At 26.1% G+C, this 18,289-nt stretch overlaps 1 protein-coding gene across 1 annotated transcript in view; it reads right to left on the minus strand.

Moving 5' to 3' along the window:
- Positions 1-18,289, minus strand: part of LOC100205018 (uncharacterized) — a 57,778-nt gene that overhangs the window by 17,482 nt on the left and 22,007 nt on the right. The window contains exons 2-8 of the mRNA XM_065798200.1: positions 13,596-13,920; positions 11,455-11,983; positions 7,875-7,980; positions 2,658-2,780; positions 2,254-2,420; positions 2,008-2,094; positions 74-206 (exon numbers count right to left, since the gene is read on the minus strand). Coding sequence (XP_065654272.1) covers positions 74-206; positions 2,008-2,094; positions 2,254-2,420; positions 2,658-2,780; positions 7,875-7,980; positions 11,455-11,983; positions 13,596-13,606 — 1,156 coding nt within the window. The 5' untranslated portion in view covers positions 13,607-13,920. The remainder of the gene's footprint in view (positions 1-73; positions 207-2,007; positions 2,095-2,253; positions 2,421-2,657; positions 2,781-7,874; positions 7,981-11,454; positions 11,984-13,595; positions 13,921-18,289) is intronic.

The raw sequence follows: 18,289 nt of genomic DNA on the forward strand, positions 1-18,289 counted from the left end.
TTAAGTAAAATTAAAAGCATGAGTTAGGAGTATGGAAATGAGTATATAATATTTAAAAAAAAGTAAGATTTACATGGAAGAACAGGTTTTCCATTTTTATAGAGTGGTAATTCTCGCATTATTTCACCATCATCTTTTTCACGTGAAAACCATCGATTACATTTGAAAAGATATTCTTTCATTGTGTCAAGATTTGTAAGCAAAATCTTTATAAAAAATAATATTTATTATATTATTAAAAATTTATCATTATATAATATAAATTAAAATTATTATATTAATTATTGAACTTTAAATATTTTTTGAACTTTTATTAGCATGTTACAAAAATTTAAAGTGAAAATAATAACAAAAACAAAATAATAAATACAAATATAAAAAAAGTGAAAATATACCATTTATAAATATCTGAGTTAAATATATAGGTATAAATAAATATACATATACATATAAATATATATATATATATATATATATATATATATATATATATATATATATATATATATATATACATACATATATATATATATATATATATATATATATATATATATACATATATATATATATATATATATATATATATATATATATATATATATATATATATATATATATACATATATATATATATATATATACATATATATATATATATATATATATATATATATATATATATATATATATATATATATATACATATATATATATATATATACATATATATATATATATATATATATATATATATATATATATAAATACATATACATACACACACACACATATATACCTATATATCCTATATATTTAACTCAGATATATGACACATATTTATTATTTGGTTGAAAAAGACTTTCTTTACTTAACTTTTCAATTTTTGAAAAGTTAAGTAAAGAAAGAAACAAAACCATATAAAAGATCACATAATGGCTTGTATCTCAAAAGCAAATAGAATGATGGGATTGCTGAAAAATACTTTTTCTAAAATTGATGTTCATATGTTTAGGTTATTATATACAACATTTGTTTGGCCCCTTATTGAATTTGCAGTCCCAGTTTGGTCTCCTTACTTCAAAGCTTTAAAAAGAGTGCAACATCACTCTACTAAAATTGTTCCTTTGTTGAGGAATTTGACATATGATGAAAGGTTGAAACGTCTAAATATTACAGATCTCTATACGCAAAGAATGAGAGGTGATTTAATCCAAGTATAGAAAATTAAAAATGGTTCAGAAAAAATCTAATAAAAAAGCTAATAAATAAATTTGAGCTGAAAGCACCAATCTAATAGAGGAAATAACTGTAAATATGACTGTGAAATAACTAAATATCAACCTAGACATAATTTCACATTCAACAGAGTTGCTTCTATTTGAAATATATTAACAAACAATACAGTATCTTCAGAATTATTTGATGTTTTGAAGGCTAAGCTTGATCTATGGCTGTAGGATTATTGAAACTTGATAAGAGTTAACAATGCTGTCTCAGTTCAATTCCACTTGCTCGTTTTTAAAAATCAGTCACAGCTTATCACTACTACTACTATTATACAAATAATTAAGAAACTGAATTAAATCATTTTTAAAACCCATAAATATGTCAAATATGTTGTTTATTTTACAAATAGAGTGCTTAATGTTCTTAAAAAACAGAGCAGTAATAAATTAGCAAAAAGACACTTATCTAACTTGAGCTTCTACCGTCAGTTTCACATATCTAACTTAGGCTTCTACTATCAGTTTCTCCTTCAGCAGGATCATCAGGAAGATTCTGATGAGTTTCCTGATGACAGTAGAAGCTTAAATTAGATAAGTGTTTTTTAGTAATTTATATATATATATATATATATATATATATATATATATATATATATATATATATATATTATAATAATAATAATAATTACAAAATAAAAAAATAGACAATGACTATATTAAACAAAAAGTAAAACAATAAACATATAAGACTTTAATGATTTATAAAAAACATTCTTACTGTATCAACATGCCATCCATGAGCAACGCCATTATCATCATGACCAATTCGAATCTTGTAAAGGTCACCAATATCAGCTGTCTTTATCTTTTAATAAATAATGTTAACTTTAACTATTTCATTAAAATGGTAAAAAACTTTAAAATTAATTTTGAAATATTGTTAATAGCATGTATTGTTAATGGCAGTTAATGTGCCATAGTTAGATAATACTTGCATAAGCATAATTTATTTATTTACAAATACCTCAACTTCACTAATTGAATCGCGATAGTATCCTTTAGCATGCTCTGGTACACCTAAAGAGTATTCATTAGTCTTTCCATGTTTACCATATAATACAATATATGCGAAGTTATCGCTTGTAGCATCGTCAATATCACTTGTTTTAATTGTCAACAACCATGAGGTGTCTAGAAATTTTAAATTTTATGCTTTTATGTTTCCAAAACTTATAGCAAACTACAAAGTAAATTTTAGGGGTAAACCACAGAGTTTACTATTATAATTTGATATAACAAATTTTTTTTTTAATTGGAATAAAATTATCTATAATAAAAAGCCATTAAATTCTTTATAACTTTTTATTTTTTATTTAAATTTATTTTTGACAACTATTTCAAAATGCACAATAGCTGACTTAAACTTACCCTTTTTTCGAAGAGAAACTTTATTTCTTTTAGTAACATTGGAACTTCCTAATTGCCTGTGGAGTTTTGCAGATGAAGAAGTCATTGGCTTGGGACTGCTTCCATTTAGTTTCAAATTATGATCTGAAAAAATAAAAATATTAAAATAATACAAATAAAAAATACAATAAAAATTGTAATGCTAATAAAATAAAGTAAAAATAAAGTAAAATTTGAGTAAAAAACTAAACTCTTATATAGATATAATACCTAGTTAAAAAAACAAAGAAATATATAGAATGATGCTGAAATGAAGAGTTATCAAGGATGATGGGGGTTATCAAGTCATGGCTATAACAATTATCTCAACCCCTGCAGTAAAAGAAACTAAAAAAAAAAAAATTTTGACTGTAAAGACTCTTTTTTGGCCTAAATTAAAAAAAAAAAAAATCAAGTTCAAAAAATTTTAAACTTTAAAAAAATATTTTTGTGGAAAAGAAAAAAAGAAAAAAAATTTTTTTTTAGAAAAAAATTTCTTAATTGTTGTTATACCTTTCTATGAACCCTTTTAACTTGACAAACAAAGCTCTTATGCCGAGATTAAAGTTAATTAGGGTGCTTTTCATGCTTGCCAAGGTAAAATGTGGTGGGTATGAACTTTGTACCTCATGATGCAAAAGCTCAACCACTACACCACTACCACAATAATTACGACAATTACCACACATTACGACAACAGAAACAATATTAATTTTCAACATTTTTTTATTGTCAATGCAATTAAAATGAAAAAAAAAAACTTAATGAAGACTTTATAAAAAATCCAAAGAAAATAAAAAACTTAATAACTAACTATTATAAGATAAAGTGGTGTAAGTGGTGTAAGTGGTGTAACATTGACAAATCTTTAGAAAACTTTTTTTTAGCTGTGACAAACTAAATTGGTATGCAATATTTCTATTTTTTTACCAATGATATTGCTGCCATAAACTGATGAAGAACTTAAATAGTTATTTAATAATACTGATAGATAATTAATTTTGTGATTGGGGTTTAACTGCCCAAGTTACCATATGGTAAAACTGACAAAAGTATGTTTTGTGCTGTAAATGTAAAAAACGATTTTAAACTATTTTAGTTCCTTCTCTTTATCTATTATGTTAGTGTTTTGTCTAAACCTTTGGCGTGATGTTGACTCATCTGTAAGTTGCTATCTGAATGTTTATGTTCTGTCTGAACCTCTGGCACCATTATATTGGGCAGATGCTAATTTGCATTCAGCTACTGTCTTGTAGGAGGCCTTCTAGGCAACAAATAAAGGCCTAAGCAGAATAGTTCTGTAAACCAGCCTTGAAGCCCTTCTTCATCAATTTGACTGGCATAGATGTAAACCCGTGTTACATGGTTTCCTGCCTAGGATGATGAATGCTAGATCTTCTTGACTCTACTCATAGATTTTTGCTTGTGATTCCTTGATAGTGGCTATGCAACTCTTCATGTTACCTCTTTATAAGGGTACTACTCTAAAACTCAGTTTAATGGTTCTGAGGCCAGCTGGTAGTAAGGTTTCCCAAACTCTGTGGTAGCTCTCAGAGAAGCTGATTCCATCAACAGCTGCAAAGTATGAGTATTAACAGTGCCATGTTGCAAATGGATGCCATCCCTGTTAATGCTTCTGCTGCACATTGTTGGGACCACATAAGGAGCCTTATGTTACGACTTAGGGGTAATTAACAGGACTGGGATAACTGCATGGCTCATTGCTCAAGTTTTCTTAAATCATCCCAAAAGTAACCTAAAATATTAAACATAAAAAACCATCTCCACTCTCTAACTGTTTTAATATACTTTTTACAAACACTTATGGTCTGCGAAGTAACCTTCTATAAGTTGAATATTACCTCTTACAAAATTCACCAGACTTGCTTGCTCTTAGTGAGACTTATTTAAATTCCACTATTCCTCCTTCAATTTCCACTATTGCTCCTCAGTGTTGATGGGGACTATCTTTTGATTTGCAAAGATAGTTACATGCTTGGCTTGGAGGTATACAAATGCATCAATTCACCTATTTGTCATCAAATCAGGTTCAAATCCTTTTAACATTCTTTTATGTTCTTTCACTCTATCACCTTTCTCTTTGTTCTTTATCGCTCTCCCTCTTCCTAAGACTGCACTCTTTTAGATATAATATCTGATCAAATTGACCATGTCCTTAATCTTTACTCTTCTGCCAATATTGTTATTATTGGTAACTTTAATGCTCACCGCACTGAATGGCTCAGCTCTAATGACACTGACCCTGCTGGCACTAAAGCCTCTAACTTCTGCATTTCTCAACCTCAGATAGTTAACTTTGTGACTAGTTTTCCTGACAACCCTAACCATTACCTTCACTCCTTGATTTATGTCTTGTCTCTGACCATAGCTTGTGTTCAATTTCTCCTTTTTTCCCCTCAGGTAGTTCTGACAATGTAATGATCTCTTAAATTTTTCATCTCATAATTCTTATTAAGACTCACCTTATCATTAGTTTTAATCTATCACCCTAATGATAGGGTGAATGATAGGGTGAATGATAGGGTGAATGATAGGGTGAATGATAGGGTGAATGATAGGGTGAATGATAGGGTGAATGATAGGGTGAATGATAGGGTGAATGATAGACTACCGCACTACCTATTACTATACTATTTTTGATTCTGTTGCTCTATGGTTGACTTGCTAACTGTAGTAACTGAAAATTTTTATTGTGTATTAGATGAAGGCAGTGAGGCTAGGGCTATTGCTCTTGACATACCTAAAGCTTTCAACAAAGTTTGGCATGCTGGTCCTCTTCATAAGCTTACTTCATATAGGGTGGAATCTGGGAATGTTTTTGAGATTATCAAATCATTTCTATCTAACTGTTTTATTAAAGTCAACCTCAAAGGCCAACACTCTTCTTCATTTCCAATAACTTCTGGGGTACTTCAATGTTCTATTCTTGGTCCTGTTTTGTTTCTTATTTACATTAGTGATCTTCCAGACAACCTTTTATCTAAAACTGCTCTTTTTGCTGATGACTCAACTTTATACTCCAGTCTTGAAAAGAGAAGACTTTATACAAAAAGTCTTCTCTTTTCAATGACTTAGAACAGGCAGCCGATCTTAAATCTGATCTCATTTCTGTGACAGATTGGGGCTCGCAGTAGCTTGTAAATTTTAAATCCAACAAAACTCATTATTTACTGCAAACAACAATTGCAAAACTGTCAACATTCCTATAGTAATGAATGGCAACCCTCTCACTGAGCCCTCTTCTTTACGTCTTCTTGAATTATCCCTTACTACTGACCTTTCATAGAAACCATATATACAATCGATAGCTAAATTAGCATCCCCTAAGGTTACCTCTCTTTATTGTGCTTGCCAATTTCTTATTCCTGATTCCTTTCTCTACCTCTACAAATCTCTTATTTGTCCCTGTATGGAATACTGTTGTCATATTTGGGCTGGTTCTTTTAATGATACTCTTTCTCTTCTAGGCAAGGTTAATACATTATAAACATTGTTGGACCCGCTCTATCTGCTAAGCTTGAGCCTCCTTCTCATTGTCGTAAAGTAGCATCTCTTACTCATTTCTACAAATACTATCATAGTCACTGCTCAAAGAAACTATATTTTCTTATTCCATCAACTAAAATTCATTCTCACTTAACTCGCCATTCAGCAAAGTTTTATTTGTGTACTGTATCTGTCCCTCCATGCTCTAAAATCTTTTATTCCGCTTGTTTTTTTCCCTGCTTCAACCCTTTGGAACTCTCTCCCAACTTCATGTTTTCCTGTCTTTTGTCAACCATTTCCTTGCTCTCTAACTCTACTCTTTTTTCTAGTAACTCCCAACTTAGTAGAGCTTGCTTGCAGCCTTGTTGGAATCAGAATTGAAAAAAAAATGTTAAAACCATGATGAATAACATTATTATTGGAGTTTTGACCAACAAAATAGAGAAAACATTCAAAATATATATTAGTACCAAGCTACACTTTGGTTTTAAAAATAAACAGCATTAGAAAATTGTATATAAGTGCAATAAAAAGGTAATGTTATATTATTTTTTAAAAGATGCAATAAGCTTTGATTTAAAAGTGTTTACTTAAAATTATAAAAAAGTATGTTAATTTATAATAAGAAAATTTTTTTCTATTAAATGTCAATCTATTAAGCTCTACATCACATTAATAACTTAATATCTGACCATGATAAAATCATCGAGTAATTTTTTGATGGATTTCTACGTTACAGATATTTTGGTATTTAATTTTGTGATATTTTGGTTTAATTTCGGAAGCAACAAGATAATTTTTTATATCTTCAGGTTTTGATGTTTTTTTCTAACCAATACTACTCAACTATGATAAGTGTGTATTTTTACTTTCTGCAAGTGTCGGTTTTTAGATCTGTTAACATTTGATGTCGATACATTTTTTTTTTTAGTTTGTTTATTTCATGTAACTGTGACAGATTCATCAAATGTAAGACATTCTGCCAACTTTTGCTTGATTCTTGGCCCATGGGATGACTTAAGAATTCCTTAAAACTGAAATATGACTTAAGAATACCTCAAAACTGAAATATGCGTTGAAAAAAATGATAAAAAAAATTTTTAAATGCTTATTATTTAAACATAACATAAAAAAAAAAAAACATAAAAAAAAATATAAAAAAAAACATAAAAAAATGATATTATGTATGGTTTTACTTTTCTTTTAACTTAATTTATTGTGTTTTTATTTATACTTACTATTATGTGAATAAAAACAGTTATATTTGTTCATTTAACATCTGGCCACAACATCTGTTAAAATGATTCAAACAATTAACAACGGTTGATGGGTAAAAATATTTAATCTAACACATGTCAATATTACCCACATGTCAAAGTTACCTTATATTTTTATTTTTTTTATTTTTTTATTTAATATTTTATAGTTTTGGTTAAAATTTTGATTTTATGAAAGTGTTGATGAACTGAAACATAATGAAAAGTTCCATTATGTTTTATTTCATCAACATTTTCATAAGATCAAAATTTAAAAAAAAACTATAGTATATTAAACAAAATTTTAAACTATTATTTTGTTAATAACCAAGGTTGATTAATGTATACAATGTTTTTATTTCAACGTTGTTTATTTTAAGTTAAATTATGGCAAATGACTATGCAAACAATTTTATTAAAACTAATAAAATTATACTTTTATAAAATGATACTGGTACACTGCTGGGTTTTTCATGGGAAACATCACCAATTTCAGCATAAAAGCAATCACCATTTTTGAAAAGATCTGATAACAATGTAATCTGAAAATACATAAATTAATTGTATATTCATCATTAGATGAAAACGCAAAAAAACAAAGATTTAAACTTTTACCAACTTAAATCTGAATAAAACTTTTTTTTAAATTTAAGAACAAGAAAGTTATCACCAAACATATTAGTTATACTAACAATGAGATACCAGAAACCTACTTATGAAGAGCCAGAAAATTAACTAATAAATGACACAACCTTTGCAGCACTTGAGAGTTAGTAATAATGAAAAAAAAGTAAAAAAAATTATAGTGATTTTATTTGTTTCATTTATAGTGAAGTAAAGATACAGAAAAAAATTATATATATATATATATATATATATATATATATATATATATATATATATATATATATATATATATATATATATATATATATATATATATGTATATATATATTATATATATATATATATATATATATATATATGTATATATATTATATATATATATATATATATATATATATATATATATATATATATATATATATATATATATATATATATATATATATATATATGTATATATATATATACACCCAATTTCTTATACATTATTTTGGTAATATTTAATTTGAAAATAAATAAAAAATTCCTTTTAAAAGTTTTATTGACATTTTTAAAAAAGGTCATGTCTTATGACCCTTGATTTCTTGATAGCGATTATTTTCTATTTTTTATACAGGAAACTGGAGATACCAAAAAGATATCAAAAAGTCATCAATATTTAAAAAAAAAATCCTGGGTTAGGTACTACTTTATCTGAACAAAGTAAAAAAAAAATTAAATTTTTATTTTTTTTAACTTTATTTCTAATTTTTATAAATCTATTCTATTTGCAAATAATTAGTATATTTAAAGTAACTGTTATCCAAAATTTTGTTACAATGGTCTATTGTTTTAAAAAATTATATATTCACTCACTGCATCTTTTCTTAAATAATTGATTTCTTAAATAATTTTCTTAAATAATTTCTTAAATAATATGAAAAAATAAACAAATCAAAATTTGATATAATCCAATTTTAATGTCCCTCCTATAGTTTCTCCAACTAATATTATTTATAAAATTTAAAATAAATCTAAAGTAACAAAAAATAGCAAATCTAAAACCTTTCAAATTTTATTTTGAAACAGCACTATGAGATATTTAGGAAAAACAAAACTATGAAATATTAAGAAGAAACAAAACTATGAAATATTTTGGAGAAACAAAACTATGAAATATTACGGAGAAACAAAACTACAAATTAAAGCAATATGTCATCAGCATCATAAAATTTTAATTCAAGGTAAACATCATCAGTTTGCAATGGATAATTTTACAAAAAAAATATTGCTAATAAAAGTTGATTAAATAAATGTACAAACATTGAAATTAAAGTTGAAAATTTGATAAGAAAAATTTAATTTCATTATTTGTACTTTTTTTGCTATTGGAACTGATACCACTGCACAGTTGGTCAGAATTCACTTTTACTGGACAAAATTCGTAACTAATTTAATACTAAGGCTAAATTGATTAAAATTAGGATGAGTAATAATATGATGTCTGCGCTTCTTATGAAGGTGTTATTTTTTTAATTCGTTGCTATGGATACCAAATTTTGGAAAGCAAAAATCTAGTTTTGGTATTTGCAGATATTTTACGAGTGCTATGTTTACCGTATTTTACATAAGTACCAATATAAGGTTGCGCTTTTTAAAAAAGTGAATATATCTTTTATTTAGTTGCTATGGATACCTAATTTTGCTTAGCAACAACTAACTTTTAATAGTTGCATATGATTTATTTGTGCTATTTACACGATTTAGTACATGTTTTATTATGAGATCCTCGCTCGTGAATAGCAATACTTATTTAACTTTAATACGATTAACTAGTTACACATGCTATTACACGTTGCTAGATAAACTTGTTTTCCTGTAAAAAAAATTATATTCTAGCTTCATTAATTGGTTTTTCCAATTAGCAGATTTTACGAGCATCTACAGAATTTTTAAAATTTGTATGGTTATATTGTTCCCATGCAATCACAATCACCAAAAATCTTTGACCATGTATGCTTCAAGTAGTACAAGCTTAGCAAACAATAACTTACAAGAATTTGAAGCTGAAAAAGTTGCAACTTTACTTTTCTTTGTTTTTGATGATGATTTTTGAAAAGATAATTTAGGTCTGCCGAGTTGTTTATTTTTACTATCCTTCATTAATGTGGTATTAAAATCATAAATATATATATATATATATATATATATATATATATATATATATATATATATATATATATGTATATATATATATATATATCTATATATATGTATATATATATATATATATATATATATATATATATATATATATATATATATATATAATATATATATTATTGTTCAGTAATACGTTTAGTATGAGTAAGACCATATTATATGTTTTCCGCGATTTTTAAAATTTTGTGAAAATAAATATTTTTGAGCGCAATTACAGATTTTTTGATAGGTAAAAGAGTTCAATCGTAAAAGAAAACCAAAGTGGTGCCTAATGGCAGCCAGATTTATGAAATTATTAAAGCAAACATATATAAGCTTTAAAATATATGAGTATAAAAGCACAATGTAGCAATAAATATATTGTCAATTAAAAGCAAAAGTTAGACATTAAAATATGGCATCTTTAAAGTTGCTATAAATATGTTAATTACTTACCAATTTTAGTCTAACAACTTTTAAAATCCAGATAATATATAGAGTTATAATATAATATTTTAAAAAGCGCAATATTTTATGTAAATGTTATTTACTTCTATCGATTTCTTAAACAACATTTTTCTCTTTATAATCTATTTTTTGTATTTTACATTCCCGTCTTCTTCAACCATATCATTAGTATATTCATTAAAACTTCAAGTGTATATAAACGATTTTAAATTGTTTTATAATATCTTAATAATGGTTTGAAACCATTTAGACATCAAAATTCTGATTTTGGTTTTTATACTTTTGTCTAGTCACTGGCTCACTGTGCACTAGTGGCATCAATTCCAATTGTACACACTACCAGAATTGTACACACTACCAGAATAAAGAATATATGCATTATATTGACATTTTTTACACACTAGTAGCATGTACACACCACTAGCTTAGGTAAACACCACAACCAGCTTGTACACACCACCAGAATAAAATGTTTACGAATTATTTGATATTGCTTAAATTAACTTTAACTCTTATAGAAGGTGTCTGCATTTAAATCAAATCAATTCAAATTAATAATGCAAAATTTTGGACATTTTGCACAAAAAGTACAGCATATCCAAAATATCTTTTACTTGCTTAGCTTAAAATAAGGGAAGTAACTCATAAAAAAAACACAACTGACAAATTTACAATAACTTAAAAAAAATATATTGCAAAAAACCGTATTGGTAAGAAAAAAGTTCTAACAAAATACTTACTAGTTTTCCTTCAACTGTTGTAAGAGCTATTACTTTTCCTCCTAATTTTTCTCCTATTTCTTCAAACAAAGTGTCAATATTTTTTACTCTATTTGTAAGAATAATGTTTGCGCAATTGTTGCTGTCATTTTTAGATATTATTGTTAAACTTTTAAATTGGCGTCGCTCAGAAAATAGTGGTGGATTTTTTTTCCTAAAAGGTTCATAAATGCGAGATGAAGGAGGACGAGGTATTCTAAAACGGGGTTTCTTTTGAATATTGCTGTAATCTATTTTTTTAATCTTGCTTGAAGAAGAGCAAACATATTTTTTACCATCATCAATTTCATGAAGCCACTTAACCTGATGGTTTCCATTTGGTGTCATAATATTTCTCACGCCATTTGGAAGATGAACCTTTTCATTTAACTCCTCTAAAAGCTTTTCAATGCTTTGATATTTTCGTTGATTTACAGAAACAGCAACACCAGTAAAATTAGGATCACCATCTTTAAAGAACAGCGCTTCTCTTTGGTTAGATTTATTTTTTCTGTAAAAAAAAAAAAAATTATTAACTTGATGTGCTTAATACTTCAAATTTTGATGTGACAAAAACCTTAGTCAAATATATGCAAATAAATTAACTAAAAATAAGGTAGAGGAATTTAGTGCATATAACAACTCTGTGAGATTTATGAATATAGAAACAGAAGACATTTTTATTCTTAACATTTGTTAAGAATAAAAATAGAAAACTGTTTATATAAAGTTGTGATATAAAAACAAAATGAAACATAATGAAATAAACACAAACAAAAAAAGCTTTTAAAAAAGAGAGTAAAACTGCTTTATAAAAACAAACTTAAAATTAAGTAAATGACTTTTTTACAGTAAAAAATGTTGAGAAAGATAGAGACAATTTAAAAGAAAAAACTCTGCAGGTAAATAAACAGAAATATGTGTGATATTGCTTAACATATTGAAAGATAAAAAAGAATGCAGGCAGAGGTTAGAAACTAATAGTTCATCAGCAAATATAAAAAAATGTCACCAGGAAAAAAAAGTTATTAGGAATATTATATCAAAAAAATAGAGATACAAAACTCCTATTTTGCTAACAACGCTCAAAAAAGCAAAAGTAAAAATAGAAAAACCTGATGAAGAAGATGAAAAAAAAATTTATGATTAAGATTTTCACTAATTAATATACATAAGTACTAGGGGTCTCAAACAACCCGCGAAATCAGCATTGGCTCAAACTTTGAGATTGATAAGATACTGTGGTATAAGGAGATACATAAGGCTCCTATTCAAAGTAAGAGGTCACTCACTAAAATTTGAAATGGAATTTGCAAAAAACAACTCTAAGACATCATTTTTTTATGAACCTGGAAAGTTATAGCTTATTGGAATCCATTCCAGTAAACTATACCTTACTGGAACGGATTGCTAGAAAAAACTTTACAAAGACAATAAATTCTTTCAAGGCAAGACTAGATTAACATTTGTTAACGGCTGGCAAAGTATAAAATTTAAACTTTTTCATAACGCTATTATAGCTGTTACAGCAGTTTGTATATTTTTATTACTATTATTAATTCAACTAAAAAACAATTTATGGCTATTGGAATTGAAAACTCTTTTTTTATTTTAATGAAAATCTTTTTTTTATTTTAATGAAAATCTGAGAAACTTGATTAATATTAAACATACAATACAAAAAATGTTTTAGATTTATATATTTAAAACACAATTTTATATTATAAAATTTTGTGTGTTTTATATTCTTCAAAAAAACTCTGTTGATGAAACTGTTTCTGCTAGAATTAGGCATTTCAGCTATTCTAGCTTGTTATATCTAAAAATTAAAGATTTCGAATATTCTGCACTAGTTCTAAAATTAAAGATGTTATCAAAAAACGTTTACTTTTTTTTTAACAAATCAGTGCTCAAAATTATTTTGCTTGTTGTGTTATGTTTACGAACGTCGCGCGTTTTTCTATACTTCGCGTAATTAACTTTGACAAGTTATTTAGATATCGAAATTTTTTCAATTTTCTTGACTTGTCGAAACAAAAGATAGGCAACATTTATAAAAAATAGCATACTTAATAGAATATTTAAAAGTTTTTTGAAAAAACAAAAGAAATAAAATATTTTACTTATTCTCCATAGTTTAAAACTCCAGCGTTTTGTTTTCTTGCATTTTTTCCACAAATCAGATTAGTAAATGTGTTCTTATCTTTGCTTTGATTTTAGCAAACTTTTTTCCGGCATGTTTCGTTGATATGGAAGCGCTCTCACCAATTCAAAGTCATGACGACATACCAATTCAATTACTTGATTTTTTTTAAAAGAAATAAATAAATCATTATTAAATTGATAAGGATTGATATATGAAGCATCCCAGTTGCCATAACATTTACAAATTTTATATCTGTGCTTAATTTTTAAGTTCTTTTCCATCTGAATAAAATTTTGCTAATACTAGAATTCAAAAAAAAAAATTATTATTTAAATACATACATACAACAATTATTCTTTCAAAACTTTATTTAAATACAGTTATTATATACACATAGACAATCACCAAAAGGGTCTAAAAAAATTTTCAAAAAACTATAAATTTTAAAAGCATTTATTGAGTTTATAAAACCTAGAAATTATTTGTTTCTTAAATGCGAAATTAAAGTAACATTTAAGACTTTAAATCGTTAAGACTTAGCAAAAAAGTAATTTAAAATTTTTAATAATATTCCAAATCAGATTTATGTAGCTGTACTCAATTTCAGCTTAAAAATAACAAAGCCAACAATCGGTAATATTTTGTCTAAGTATTTATATATTTTGTCTAAGTATTTATAACAAAACTTTTTCTTTGTTTTTGCAAAGTTTTTTTTATTACCTTTAAAACTTCGATGCTAAATAGTTTTCTTGGATTTCAATTTATTTTTTATTTTTGTTTTATTCATTCAGGTTTTTGTAAAAAAAAATCGAAAACTATAGTAGCAGATAAATATCTGCTCTTCTTAAAGTTAAACCAGACACTAAAAGTTGTGCTAAAGTGTGTTTGTTGTGATGAAGATTTAGATATGAGGGCTGAATTGAGAAATGCGATCTTAATTAACCTGTTGCAGTTATTACTATATGTATACAATATGTATAATAATTTTTTCTTAAAAATGAAAATGGGAAGTAAAAATAATTTATGATCTATCTGGTGCTTTCGAATTTTTTAAGATTTTTTTACATCTCTGACAATGATCGAACCTTTCGTGGTGTTACTTTATTTGTAAAACTGCTTGTTTCACATTTACAAATAGTTTTTCGCCAGCACTGTTGGCAGCCAATTTGTTGAGAAATAGAACATTCAAACTCTTGTACTTTCAACAAAGGAAAAATTAGAGCAGCCGTGGCACAGTGGTTAGAGTTCTGGCTCAGAACCCAGAGGTCCTAGGTTCGACGCCAGCTTTAGCCAAACAAGCGACATTGGTACTGAAGGAGGCGTGAACTTCCAGTTAAATACTCTCCCGCGGCGCTCTGTGATAAGACCGTTAGGACTTCTGGGAGCACCTAAAATAACTACCAAAAAAAAAAAAAAAATCTACGTGCAGAAAAAATATGTTGTTTTGTTATTTTTAAATTTGCATCAAAAAAATTAGAAACTTGTGGTTTTATTAAAACATTAAATGTACTGAATCAGCTTTGAAGTATCTTCAATTCCTGAAAAAGAATTCTTTTTTTCAGGAGTTGAGGATTCTTCAAAGTAAAAAGCTGAAAAAAACTTTAGAAATGCGTAACTATGAAAACTAACTATGTTAGCTTAACTGCGTAAAGCTCGCCGAGTTGCTTCAAAAAAAATAAAATGCATATAAATGTAGTTTAATGTAAATACATTATTAATTAGGAAAAAAATAAATCTGAGAAATCCAAGGTTAGTAACACTAATTTTCTTTTATTTAGTTTATTATAAAAAACCATTTATTTTCAAAATTTTAATAGTAGCTCCCCTACCGGGGTTAGTTAGCAGCAGGGGGAAATTGACGAAATACGCTTACCTTCAAAGTCATTCATCAGAAAGTGCCAAAAAAAAAAAGATATCCAAATTGAACAATTTATCTTTCACTGTAGCATTTAATTGATTTTCGAAAGGCGTATGAGATATTAGGGTGTATGATTTTATTGGAAAAAATACTTTTTATACTTAAGAAAACAAAAAAAGTAGGTTACACGAAAAAATTATTGTAAAAATTACAGTCACAATTAATTTACTATTTGCAGTAAAAAAAATTTCAATATTTTTTTCAGGCTATTTATTGAAAGGGCTTTTGGGATAAGTTGGTAAAATTTTAATGAGGCTAGTTTGCTCATAGTATTTTGAATATATACTTTTATAAAATTGTATATGCATTTTTAAGCTTGTAACAATATTGAGAAAAATTATTTTTTACTAAAAAACAAATTTTAAGGGGAGTCTTTTAATTCGAAAAAAAGTAGCAACAACTTTCGCTTGCGATAAGAACTATTTGCTGCCAACTTAAATTAATATTAAATTTCTGTTCTGTAAAATTGTTGCCAGATAATTAGTAAAAGATTTTTTATACGTTTCGCACTTAATAATACATTAGCTATTATTTTTACAGTTTGCTCCAACTCACCACGGTTGGGGTAAGTGAGCGAATAATTTTTTTAGCCCTCGAAAGTGCCCCTAGTAAATTCTTTTAATAAATGCAATTTTTAAATGTTAGCTAAATTCCCTAGTAGCAAGTAAAATTTATGCAATATTGGTATAATATTGTTCTAAATACTGGCTACATATTGTTAACACTAATGTACCAAGATATTTTATTCATTTATTTTGTCCTTTGAAATAAGCTTTACAATGTTTTACAATATAACAATATAAATTTTTGAAAAGTTACGACTCGAGCTGGCAGAAGGCATGGTCTTATTAATCAACCGCGTTATTTCAAATTTATATAGAATCTTGCATATAATAGACATGCATAAACTTTTGTTAGTTTATTTTGTAGTTTTTTTTTTTTTTTCTTATTACTATTATTATTATTATTTTATTTATTTTTGTATTTTTTTTATAATTATTATCATTTTTTTTTTACGTCAATATAATAACATAACTTTGAAATCTATAGATATTGAAGAAAAATTCATAATGAAAAAACAAAATAAAAACGTATTGCGTCAATATATAAGATATTAAATAACTCAGGTTAAATAAAGGCTTTAAAAGTAGGTTGGTAACTGTTTATAATCAAAATTGAATATGTGCTGTTTTGTTGCACGTTTAAAACGTAGAGTGTAAGTTATAGTCTTTATATTACTTGTTAGAATCGAGTTCCACAATCGTGGAACTCGATTTCAATCGTGGCCCTCGGCAAGATATTAAGAAGTTTTCAGTCAGCTTTTTTTAGTAAAGTTTTAGTTATGACAAAGTTGTTAGTTGAGTACTTAGTTTGGCATTTGTGACTTATAGAAATAAATTGATATTGGGAAGTGTTTGGTAATAATCGATTTTTTAACTTAAACATAAAAAATAGTATGTTAAAAATATTTATTTCGAAGACATTAAGCACTCCAAGTTCTCTTAGTAGAGATTTAGCCCTGGTGTACCTGTTTGCATTTAATATTAAGCGACATGTATGTTTTCGTTTTTTGTAAATTGCATTTAACTTTGTTGGATAAGTACTCGCCCATATTATGATTAAGACGAAATTTCCACATTTCCAACATATTTTTTATTTAAAATAATGAAAAAATGCATGGAGTTTAGAACAAGTCATTCAAGTTTAAGAAGAACAAAGTAAGTAAGAGTGAAAGTTAGAAGTAATCAAGTTAAAATGACAGCATAAAGAAAGAGGACAGACATTGTACTAGATGTTAGAATGTGCAATTTAAAATATTATTAAGTCTATTAAAGACTTTATTGATACTAATTAATATACAATGTAAAGCAAACTTTATTTTTTGTATTGTGATCTAATTAGGAATGAATCATGAAAGATTAAAAAGTTTTGAATTTTAAAAATTAGGAATGAAAAAGCTAAAATTTTTTGCGACTTTGTATAAACTATTTGTCTTATCTATGAATAAAAATATAGTTGACATTTTATATACATTTTAATCAATGAGAAACTTTTTTGTAACTATATATCTCTTTGTACTAAAATAAGAAAAAAGTTATTTAATGAAGAAAATGAATCTCAAAGCTTAATACTGGCATCGCAGCGGTGTTTAAGGAATGTATTAATCCTATGGGCCTAGCATGATGTAAATGGAATTAAGCAATTAAGGAGATAAGATAATTTTTTTGTGTACTGTTTTTTTGTTCACTTTGCCAGACATACTATTATATGTTTTATACCATACATACATACATACATACATGCATCCAATACATACATACATACATAAATACAATACATACATACATACATACATACATACATACATAAATTATTATTACCATTGTTATTTTTATCATTATTACTAATATTATTATTACCATTGTTATTTTCATCATTATTACTAATTACATATATAAAGTCCTATATTTTTTCATATTATATATGATTTACTGGTTGATATATATACATACATACATATATATATATATATATATATATATATATATATATATATATATATATATATATATATATATATATATATATATATATATATATATGTATAGATATATATATATATATATATATACATATATATATATATATACATATATATATAGAAAATATCCTTAACATACTACTTTTCATGTTTAAGTTAAAGAACCTACTACTACCAAACACTTTCCAATATCAATTTATTTCTATAAACC

The sequence above is a fragment of the Hydra vulgaris genome, chromosome 05 (genome assembly GCF_038396675.1).
Source record: "Hydra vulgaris chromosome 05, alternate assembly HydraT2T_AEP".
NCBI classification, from domain to species: domain Eukaryota; kingdom Metazoa; phylum Cnidaria; class Hydrozoa; order Anthoathecata; family Hydridae; genus Hydra; species Hydra vulgaris.